Genomic DNA, 12635 nt, shown 5'->3' with positions numbered 1-12635 from the left:
CTCTCCATTCTCCCTCCATTCTCCCTCCATTCTCCCTCCATTCTCCCTCCATTCTACCTCCATTCTCCCTCCATTCTTTTTCCATTCACCCTCAATTGTCTCTCTATTCTCCCTCTATTCTCTCTCATTCTCTCTCCATTTTCCCTCTCCCTCCATTTTCCCTCCATATTCCCTACATTCTCTCTCCATTCTCTCTCCATTCTCCCACTATTTCCCTCCATAATCCCCACATTCTCCCTCCGTCTGTCCGTCTGCCCCTGCAGGTCAGTACACAGTGATGATGTGTCACTTCTATCTGAAGAGGAAGATCGGCTATTTCGTCATTCAGACCTACATGCCCTGCTTCATGACCGTCATCCTCTCCCAGGTGTCCTTCTGGCTCAACCGTGAGTCTGTCCCCGCCAGGACTGTCTTCGGTCAGTAATGTGACAACAGAATTATATTGCATCTCTATGAGTCTGTACATGCCGGGACTGTCTTTAGTCAGTAGCGTGACAGTTTCTGAAGGCAAAATGAAAGGAAATTCCCATGAGCACCACAATGCATTTTCCACCCAATGCGTTCTTCACCCAATGCGTTCTTCACCCAATGCGTTCTTCACCCAATGCGTTCTTCACCCAATGCGTTCTTCACCCAATGCATTTTCCACCCAATGCGTTCTTCACCCAATGCGTTCTTCACCCAATGCGTTCTTCACCCAATGCGTTCTTCACCCAATGCGTTCTTCACCAATGCGTTCTTCACCCAATGCGTTCTTCACCCAATGCGTTCTTCACCCAATGTGAGCTGTACCACATACAAGGTTTTTTAATTGCATTCTTCCCACCCCACACTAAGACATTACCCCATTCCACTTTTCAATCTTGTATTTATCATATGCTTTGCTTTTGTACTGACAGCACTATCAGGCTTGATTGATTGAGCTGTGTTGTGTTATAGTAATGTGGTGTATTTCCTTAAACCATTATTTTAATAAGGCATGTCCGGGCTGCATCACAACCGGCCGTGATGTGGAGTCCCACAAGGCGGCACACAAATGGTCCAGCTTCGTCCGGGTTTGGCCGGTGTAGGCCGTCATTGTAAATAAGAATTGGTTCTGATTTGCCTAGTTAAATAAAGGTTAAATAGAAATGAAATAATATTTTTTAAATATAATTTTTTACATTTTTCCTAACATCTTTTCTTGGTCATTAGGTACCCAACACATCTGTTTCTATTTGTCTGTTTCTTCCTGTTTCTCTCTGTTTTTCTAAGTGTCTCCATCTCTCTGCGTTGCATACGCCACCTTGGGCCAGAGAGTTACGGAAACAATGGGAAAAGATCTCCTCGTGGACAGAGAAAATGCCTGAAACCAGCCTTGGTTTGTCCTTCTCTCCATTATGTTTCTCCTTCCTCATCTCTCTTCATAGGTGTGACTACCGTGCTGACCATGACCACTCTTAGCATCAGTGCCCGTAACTCTCTGCCCAAGGTGGCGTATGCCACAGCCATGGACTGGTTCATAGCAGTCTGTTATGCCTTCGTCTTCTCTGCTCTTATCGAGTTCGCTACCGTCAACTACTTCACCAAGAGGAGCTGGGCCTGGGATGGGAAGAAAGCCATGGAGGATACGCGTAAGGTGTGTGTGTATGTGTAGGTGGGTGGATAGGTGTGTGTGTGTGTGTTGTGGGTGTGTTTATGTTTGTGTGTGTTGTGGGTGTGCTTATGTTTGTGTGTGAGTGTATTGTGTGTGTGTGTGTGAGTCAATAGGTACACAGCTCAACCTGCCAGGGTCCAGGCTCTGCCAGGGTCTAGGCTCTGCCAGAGTCTAGGCTCTGCCAATCCCCAGGCTCTGCCAGGGTCTAGGCTCTGCCAGTCTCAAGGCTCTGCCAGGGTCCAGGCTCTGCCAATCTCCAGGCTCTGCCAGGGTCCAGGGTCTGCCAGTCTCCAGGCTCTGCCAGGGTCCAGGCTCTGCCAGTCTCCAAGCTCTGCCAGTCTCCAGGTTCTGCGTGGATCCAGGCTATGTCAGCTTCCAGGCTCTGCCAGCCTCCAGGCACTGAGGCAGTCAACTATCTCCTGCTAGCATTTATCCTCCCCTAGCTACTGGCTTTGTCTGTGGGCTGGGCATGCATCTCTTTGTCTGTGGGCTGGGTATGCATCGATTGTCTGTGGGTTGGGCATGTATCGATTGTCTGTGGGTTGGGCATGTATCGATTGTCTGTGGGTTGGGCATGCATCGATTGTCTGTGGGTTGGGCATGCATCGATTGTCTGTGGGTTGGGCATGTATCGATTGTCTGTGGGTTGGGCATGTATCGATTGTCTATGGGTTGGGCATGCATCGATTGTCTGTGGGTTGGGCATGCATCGATTGTCTGTGGGTTGGGCATGTATCGATTGTCTGTGGGTTGGGCATGTATCGATTGTCTGTGGGTTGGGCATGCATCGATTGTCTGTGGGTTGGGCATGTATCGATTGTGTGTGGGTTGGGCATGCATCGATTGTCTGTGGGTTGGGCATGCATCAATTGTGTGTGGGTTGTGATTGCATCTGTTTGTGTGTGGGTTGTGATTGCATCTGTTTGTGTGTGGGTTGGGATTGCTCTGTTTGTGTGTGGGCTGGGATTGCTCTGTTTGTGTGTGGGCTGGCATTGCTCTGTTTGTGTGTGGGTTGGGATTGCATCTGTTTGTGTGTGGGTTGGGAGTTTACTCTACTATTGATACCTTAACTAGTTACACTGTTATATTAATACCTTTACTAGTTACACTGTTATATTAATACCTTTACTAGTTACACTGTTATATTGATACCTTTACTAGTTACACTGTTATATTGATACCTTTACTAGTTACACTGTTATATTGATACCTTTACTAGTTACACTGTTATATTGATACACTCTACTATTGATACCTTAACTAGTTAAACTGTACTATTGATACCTTAACTAGTTAAACTGTACTATTGATACCTTAACTAGTTAAACTGTACTATTGATACCTTAACTAGTTAAACTGTACTATTGATATACTGTACTATTGATACCTTAATAGTTAAACTGTACTATTGATATACTGTACTATTGATACCTTAACTAGTTAAACTGTACTATTGATATACTGTACTATTGATACCTTAACTAGTTAAACTGTACTATTGATACCTTAACTAGTTAAACTGTACTATTGATACCTTAATAGTTAAACTGTACTATTGATACCTTAACTAGTTAAACTGTACTATTGATACCTTAACTAGTTAAACTGTACTATTGATATACTGTACTATTGATACCTTAACTAGTTAAACTGTACTATTGATACCTTAACTAGTTAAACTGTACTATTGATACCTTAACTAGTTAAACTGTACTATTGATACCTTAATAGTTAAACTGTACTATTGATACCTTAACTAGTTAAACTGTACTATTGATACCTTAACTAGTTAAACTGTACTATTGATACCTTAACTAGTTAAACTGTACTATTGATATACTGTACTATTGATACCTTAACTAGTTAAACTGTACTATTGATACCTTAATAGTTAAACTGTACTATTGATACCTTAACTAGTTAAACTGTACTATTGATACCTTAACTAGTTAAACTGTACTATTGATACCTTAATAGTTAAACTGTACTATTGATACCTTAACTAGTTAAACTGTACTATTGATACCTTAACTAGTTAAACTGTACTATTGATACCTTAACTAGTTAAACTGTACTATTGATATACTGTACTATTGATACCTTAATAGTTCAACTGTACTATTGATATACTGTACTATTGATACCTTAACTAGTTAAACTGTACTATTGATATACTGTACTATTGATACCTTAATAGTTAAACTGTACTATTGATACCTTAACTAGTTAAACTGTACTATTGATATACTGTACTATTGATACCTTAACTAGTTAAACTGTACTATTGATACCTTAACTAGTTAAACTGTACTATTGATACCTTAACTAGTTAAACTGTACTATTGATACCTTAACTAGTTAAACTGTACTATTGATACCTTAATAGTTAAACTGTACTATTGATACCTTAATAGTTAAACTGTACTATTGATATACTGTACTATTGATACCTTAACTAGTTAAACTGTACTATTGATACCTTAACTAGTTAAACTGTACTATTGATATACTGTACTATTGATACCTTAACTAGTTAAACTGTACTATTGATATACTGTACTATTGATACCTTAACTAGTTAAACTGTACTATTGATACCTTAACTAGTTAAACTGTACTATTGATACCTTAACTAGTTAAACTGTACTATTGATATACTGTACTATTGATACCTTAACTAGTTAAACTGTACTATTGATACCTTAACTAGTTAAACTGTACTATTGATATACTGTACTATTGATACCTTAACTAGTTAAACTGTACTATTGATATACTGTACTATTGATACCATAACTAGTTAAACTGTACTATTGATACCTTAACTAGTTAAACTGTACTATTGATATACTGTACTATTGATACCTTAACTAGTTAAACTGTACTATTGATACCTTAACTAGTTAAACTGTACTATTGATACCTTAACTAGTTAAACTGTACTATTGATATACTGTACTATTGATACCTTAACTAGTTAAACTGTACTATTGATACCTTAACTAGTTAAACTGTACTATTGATACCTTAACTAGTTAAACTGTACTATTGATATACTGTACTATTGATACCTTAATAGTTAAACTGTACTATTGATACCTTAACTAGTTAAAACTGTACTATTGATATACTGTACTATTGATACCTTAACTAGTTAAACTGTACTATTGATACCTTAACTAGTTAAACTGTACTATTGATACCTTAACTAGTTAAACTGTACTATTGATACCTTAACTAGTTAAACTGTACTATTGATACCTTAACTAGTTAAACTGTACTATTGATATACTGTACTATTGATACCTTAATAGTTAAACTGTACTATTGATACCTTAACTAGTTAAACTGTACTATTGATATACTGTACTATTGATACCTTAACTAGTTAAACTGTACTATTGATATACTGTACTATTGATACCTTAACTAGTTAAACTGTACTATTGATATACTGTACTATTGATACCTTAACTAGTTAAACTGTACTATTGATACCTTAATAGTTAAACTGTACTATTGATACCTTAACTAGTTCAACTGTACTATTGATATACTGTACTATTGATACCTTAACTAGTTAAACTGTACTATTGATATACTGTACTATTGATACCTTAACTAGTTAAACTGTACTATTGATACCTTAACTAGTTCAACTGTACTATTGATACCTTAACTAGTTAAACTGTACTATTGATATACTGTACTATTGATACCTTAATAGTTAAACTGTACTATTGATATACTGTACTATTGATACCTTAACTAGTTAAACTGTACTATTGATATACTGTACTATTGATACCTTAACTAGTTCAACTGTACTATTGATATACTGTACTATTGATACCTTAACTAGTTCAACTGTACCTTTGATACCTTAACTAGTTTTAAACTGCACTATTGATACCATAACTAGTTAAACTGTACTATTGATACACTGTACTATTGATACCTTAACTCAAGAATGTCTGAAAATATCATAGCAGTCACTAATTAATTAATTCCCTCGTCAGTCTCGTTCTGAACGTTGCATCATTCGTAAATCTGCACAAACCCCGGTCTCAGTAATCATTCCATACCACACAAGTTGAGTTGATTATTTATTTACTAACAAGCTAAATGATAACATAAGATACACATACACACATAGTCTAGGACTAGGTTATTGGTTAGAACTTAATACAATGACAACAGGTCCATAGCGGACCGACACAATATGACACGTGTTACATAAGATGGAGATTTAAAGAGAGAGAGAAAAGCAACACTTGAATATATTTGTAAACTACGCTTAGTTTAGCCCTAACACCTAACACCTTGCCCCGAACTGCCGCTCTTATGGATAAGAAGTATTATAATGCATGTATTTACCTGTTGAAAGTCTCTGTTGGGTATCTCTGTTGGGTATCTCTGTTGGGTATCTCTGTTGGGTATCTTCGGATGATCTGGTCTTTCGTCTTCAGGTGTAAGTCTCTGATTGTCCGCAAGATGTCACAATGTCGTTTCTCTTAGTTGTCTGTTTCCTTGCACTCGTTCCCCGGCTTGGGAATGGAAGCTGTGTAGATAACAGATGATTCACCTTGTTAGATACTCCAACATAGCCTTAATTGTTCAGAGGTTTCATTTGTTTTCAACCTCGTGTTGCATTTGAGGGTCGTGACGACTCGTGGACCTCGGCTGCAGCGCTTTGTCCTCTAGTCTGATATGGCAATTCTTAACTCACATGTTTTATACCCCCGGGTAGAAAGGGGGCGTACCCCCGGGTAGAAAGGGGGCGTACCCCCGGGTAGAAAGGGGGCGTACCCCCGGGTAGAAAGGGGGCGTTTCTGTCTTCATGACACTCTCTCTGGGTTACCTGGAGCGTAGCTAGTTACGAGGCAAGGTATCACCATTTACTACGATCTCATTAGACAACTAAAATCACAGGCTCATTGTCACAAGAAACATTCTCTTTGATCTGGATGTTTTCTACACAGCGTGTAGAATTATAACATCCTCATTTAACCTTTAGTAACATCATAAAATAGACATACATTTTCATATTCCATCCATCATTATGCCCAACATTTGGCTGATCAAATCTATTGTCCGATCAAATCTATTGTCCCAAAGTCCATTTAATGCATGTCACAGTTCTAAGGTAGACTCTCCATACGGTACACACAGACCTTCCAGTCCATTTAATGCATGTCACAGTTCTAAGGTAGACTCTCCATACGGTACACACAGACCTTCCAGTCCATTTAATGCATGTCACAGTTCTAAGGTCGACTCTCCATACGGTACACACAGACCTTCCAGTCCATTTAATGCATGTCACAGTTCTAAGGTAGACTCTCCATACGGTACACACAGACCTTCCAGTCCCAAACACTAAAGGAAAAAGGATTAGTCTGCTGCCCTAAAATGTACGATGGGCGTGAGGTGTCATAACCCCCCTCCATACCTCTCCCACTCTGCGGGAGGTAGAGGTATCTCTGTAGAGCTGATCCTCACAGGCCCGTCATGACACTATTGATACCTTTACTAGTAATGATGTACTACTATTGATACTATTGATGCTCTGATTTTGTTTACAGCCAATCATCCTTTAATAAATTGCTTCCATCGTTTTCACTGAAGCCCCAACGTCATTCTAGAATGTCTATTATTTTCTTTCTTTACCACTGTTGCTATAGTACTTAGCTTACTAAGGGAAAGTTGTGTTCAGAGCCAAGATGTTTCCTCATTTAAATAGGATTCAATGTTATCAATGTGAATTTAGAATGAAATACTGAAACAATCTTTTCCTTTTGTCCTTCTCCTGACCAGAAAAACCCTACGGCTCTGTCCAAGAAACCTAACAACACCTGTTCAGCTGGGGTCAGCTACACTCCCAACCTGACTAAGGACAATGCCATCGCCACCATCTCCAACAGCGCAGACATCCAGCTGAAACTGGCTGAGGTCAAGACCCCCGACCCCAAAAAGACTTACAACAGCGTCAGCAAGATCGACAAGATGTCCCGTATAGTGTTTCCTGTTCTGTTTGGGACATTCAACCTGGTGTACTGGGCTACGTACCTCAACAGGGAACCAGGGATAAAAGGAGCTGTGAACCCCTATACATAGAAGGAGAATGCCAGGGAAGTGGCCTTAAACGTCCCCTGTTACCGATGGAGTGCATTACTTTTGATCAGGGCACATTAGGGTTAGGTTTAGAGTTAAGGTTAGGGTTAGGTAGAGTTAGAGTTAGGGGCTCTGGTCAAAAGTAGGGCATTTTATTATATTTCTGGAATTTGTGACAGAGGCTCCTGTTTCACCATTCACCCCATTACACTACACCATTACACTACACCACTACACTACACCACTGCACCACTACACTACACCACACCACTACACCACTACACCACTACACTACACCACTACTCTACACCACTACACTACACCATTACACTATACCACTACACCATTACACTACACCACTATACCACTACACCACTACACTACACCACTACTCTACACCACTACACTACACCATTACACTATACCACTACACCACTACACTACACCACTACACTACACCACTACACTACACCACTACACGATACCACGACACTCTACCACTACACCACTCTACCACTACACCACTCTACCACTACACTACACCACTACACTACACCACTACACTATACCACTACACTACACCACTCCACAATACCACGACACTCTACCACTACACCACTATCCTACTACACCACTACACTACTGCACCACTACACCATACCACTACACCACTACACTACTACACCACTACACCATACCACTACACCATACCACTACACTATACCACTCCACTACACCACTACACTATACCACTACACTATACCACAGCACTACACCACTACACTATACCACTATACCACTACACCACTACACTATACCACTATACCACTACACCACTACACTATACCACTATACCAATATACCACTACGCCATACCACTACACTACACTACACCATACCACACCACTACACTATACCACTACACTATACCACAGCACTACACCACTACACTATACCACTATACCACTACACCACTACACTATACCACTATACCACTACACCACTACACTATACCACTATACCAATATACCACTACACCATACCACTACACTACACCATACCACTACACTACACCATTCCACTGCACTATACCACTACACTATACCACTACACTACACCACTACACTATACCACTACACTACACTATACCACTATACCATAGCACTACACCACTACACTATACCACTACACCACTACACTATACCACTACACTATACCACTACACCACTATACTACGCCACTATACCATAGCACTACACCACTACACTACACCACTATACTATACCACGACACTATACCACTACACCACTACACAACACCACTACACTATACCACTACACTATACCACTACACTACACCACTACACTATACCACTACACTATATCACTACACTATACCACTACACTACTACACTATGCCACTACACCATACCAGTACACTATACCACTACATATTCCACTACACTATTCCACTACACTATTCCACTACACTACTCCACTACACTATTCCACTACACTATACCACTACACTACACCACTACACTACTACACTACACCACTACACTATAACACTACACTATACCAGTACACCACTACACAATACCACTACACTACACCACTACACTACACTACACCACTACACTACACTACACCACTACACTACACTACACTACACTACACTACACTACACTACACTACACTATACACTACACTACACTATACCACTACACAACACTACACCACTTCACTATACCACTAGACCACTACACTACACCACTATACCACTACACCACTACACTATACCACTGCACTACACTACTACACTATACCACTATACCACTACACTACACTACTACACTACACTATTACACTATACCAGTAAACCACTACACTACACTACTACACAACACTACTACACTACACCACTATACTATACCACTACACCATACCACTACACTAGACCACTACACTACACTTTGCCACTACACTATACCACTACACTTTACCACTACACTATACCACTACACTATACCACTACACTACTACACGACACTACTACACTACACCACTACACTATACCACTATACCACTACACTATTCCACTACACTAAACCACTACAGACATACTGTTGCATAAACTGGACCCACATACTGCTATCATATCGAATACAATGCCAAGCAATTAATCACTTATTCTAATCATCATGGTTTACTAGTTGAGTTATGCTCTTAATCCCTTATTCTAATCATCATGGTTTACTGGGAGAGTTATGCTCTTAATCCCTTATTCTAATCATCATGGTTTACTAGTTGAGTTATGCTCTTAATCCCTTATTCTAATCATCATGGTTTACTGGGAGAGTTATGCTCTTAATCCCTTATTCTAATCATCATGGTTTACTAGGAGAGTTATGCTCTTAATCCCTTATTCTAATCATCATGATTTACTAGGAGAGTTATGCTCTTAATCCCTTATTCTAATCATCATGATTTACTAGGAGAGTTATGCTCTTAATCCCTTATTCTAATCATCATGGTTTACTAGGAGAGTTATGCTCTTAATCCCTTATTCTAATCATCATGATTTACTAGGAGAGTTGTGCTCTTAATCCCTTATTCTAATCATCATGATTTACTAGGAGAGTTATGCTCTTAATCCCTTATTCTAATCATCATGGTTTACTAGGAGAGTTATGCTCTTAATCCCTTATTCTAATCATCATGATTTACTAGGAGAGTTATGCTCTTATTGTTTTCATCTCAACACAAACTATAATATGAGAGCTATAATATGGATATAGTCATAGAAATAGAATTTCTAGAAAGGGCTTAGAGACTCTAACCCTGGCAATTTGACAGGTAAACGTATGGGTACTTTCCGTATGTTTGACCTGGTATTGCGATGCAACCCCAATCTACAGATAGTATTTCTATGGGAATAGTATTGCCATGTTTGCCTTGACTCTTTCTACGGTATGATAATACAGCGTCTACTTTCTTAAAACGATCCTTTCTTTTGCTCCTCCGTGTTTCCAGAACTCCAGATAGTCATCACTGATGATTAGTTTCTGCCACCAACCATGCATCCCAAATTGCACCCTATTCCCTATAAAGTGCATTACTTTTGACCAGAACCCAAAGGGCTCTGGGCCCTATAGGGAACAGGGTACCATTTGGAACAGGTAAACTTGACCGGGAACATTTGGCATTTACATCATTTTCTCACACAGGTCCAGATGCTTTCTGTTGCTAAAAGGACAGCGAGGCCAAATGCTATGCAAAATAATGTCTCTACGCTATACCCACGGTATTAGTACTATATGAGTACTGTATTAGTACTATATGTCCACTGTAATACTACTATATGACTACTGTATTAGTACTATATGACTACTGTATTAGTACTATATGACTACTGTATTAATACTCTATGACTACTGTATTAGTACTATATGTCCACGGTATTAATACTATATGAGTACTGTATTAGTACTATATGTCCACTGTAATACTACTATATGACTACTGTATTAGTACTATATGACTACTGTATTAGTACTATATGACTCCTGTATTAGTAGTATATGACTACTGTATTAGTACTATATGACTACTGTATTAATACTCTATGACTACTGTATTAGTACTATATGTCCACGGTATTAATACTATATGAGTACTGTATTAGTACTATATGTCCACTGTAATACTACTATATGACTACTGTATTAGTACTATATGACTACTGTATTAGTACTATATGACTCCTGTATTAGTACTATATGACTACTGTATTAGTACTATATGACCACTGTATTAGTACTATATGACCACTGTATTAATACTATATGACTACTGTATTAGTACTATATGACCACTGTATTAGTACTATATGACTACTGTAATACTACTCTGACTACTGTATTAGTACTATATGACTACTGTAATATTACTCTGACTACTGTATTAGTACTATATGACTACTGTATTAATACTCTATGACTACTGTAATACTACTCTCACTACTGTATTAGTACTATATGACTACTGTATTAATACTCTATGACTACTGTAATACTACTCTGACTACTGTATTAGTACTATATGACTACAGTATTAGTACTATATGACTACTGTATTAATACTCTATGACTACTGTATTAGTACTATATGACTACAGTATTAGTACTATATGACTACTGTATTAATACTCTATGACTACTGTAATACTACTCTCACTACTGTATTAGTACTATATGACTACTGTATTAATACTCTATGACTACTGTAATACTACTCTGACTACTGTATTAGTACTATATGACTACTGTATTCATACTCTATGACTACTGTAATACTACTCTGACTACTGTATTAGTACTATATGACTACAGTATTAGTACTATATGACTACTGTATTAATACTCTATGACTACTGTAATATTACTCTGACTACTGTATTAGTACTATATGACTACTGTATTAATACTCTATGACTACTGTAATATTACTCTGACTACTGTATTAATACTCTATGACTACTGTAATATTACTCTGACTACTGTATTCGTACTCTATGACTACTGTAATCATTTCTTACTACTACTATGATGCCTGATTTTATCTTTGAAAATCTTGGGCTGCGTCTCCAATGGCACTCTTATCTACATTGTGCACTACTATTGACCAGAGCCCTGTGGACCTTGATCAAACACAGTGCACTGTATAGCCTAGGGAATAGGGTGCCATTTGGGAAGCACTTTGCTTTGTACAAAATGGGCTGAAAGCTGTTTAAGCTGTGGCCCAAGCACATGGATCTCCACTTAGCTTGTTAGAAGAAGATAATAGCCATGATCAATGTGTTGCCTTCAGATTGGTAATTCCTC

The 12635-nt window shown here is 38.6% G+C and overlaps 1 protein-coding gene across 1 annotated transcript in view; it reads left to right on the top strand.

Moving 5' to 3' along the window:
* Positions 1-8042, top strand: part of gabra5 (gamma-aminobutyric acid type A receptor subunit alpha5) — a 76972-nt gene extending 68930 nt beyond the window's left edge. Inside the window, exons 8-10 of the mRNA XM_031838150.1 lie at positions 264-416; positions 1410-1618; positions 7454-8042. Of these exons, the coding sequence (XP_031694010.1) occupies positions 264-416; positions 1410-1618; positions 7454-7753 (662 nt within the window). The 3' untranslated portion in view covers positions 7754-8042. The remainder of the gene's footprint in view (positions 1-263; positions 417-1409; positions 1619-7453) is intronic.
* Positions 8043-12635: the final 4593 nt, after the last annotated feature.

This window comes from Oncorhynchus kisutch, linkage group LG13, assembly GCF_002021735.2.
Source record: "Oncorhynchus kisutch isolate 150728-3 linkage group LG13, Okis_V2, whole genome shotgun sequence".
Lineage (NCBI taxonomy): Eukaryota > Metazoa > Chordata > Actinopteri > Salmoniformes > Salmonidae > Oncorhynchus > Oncorhynchus kisutch.
This window is presented reverse-complemented; position numbering and strand designations above follow the sequence as displayed.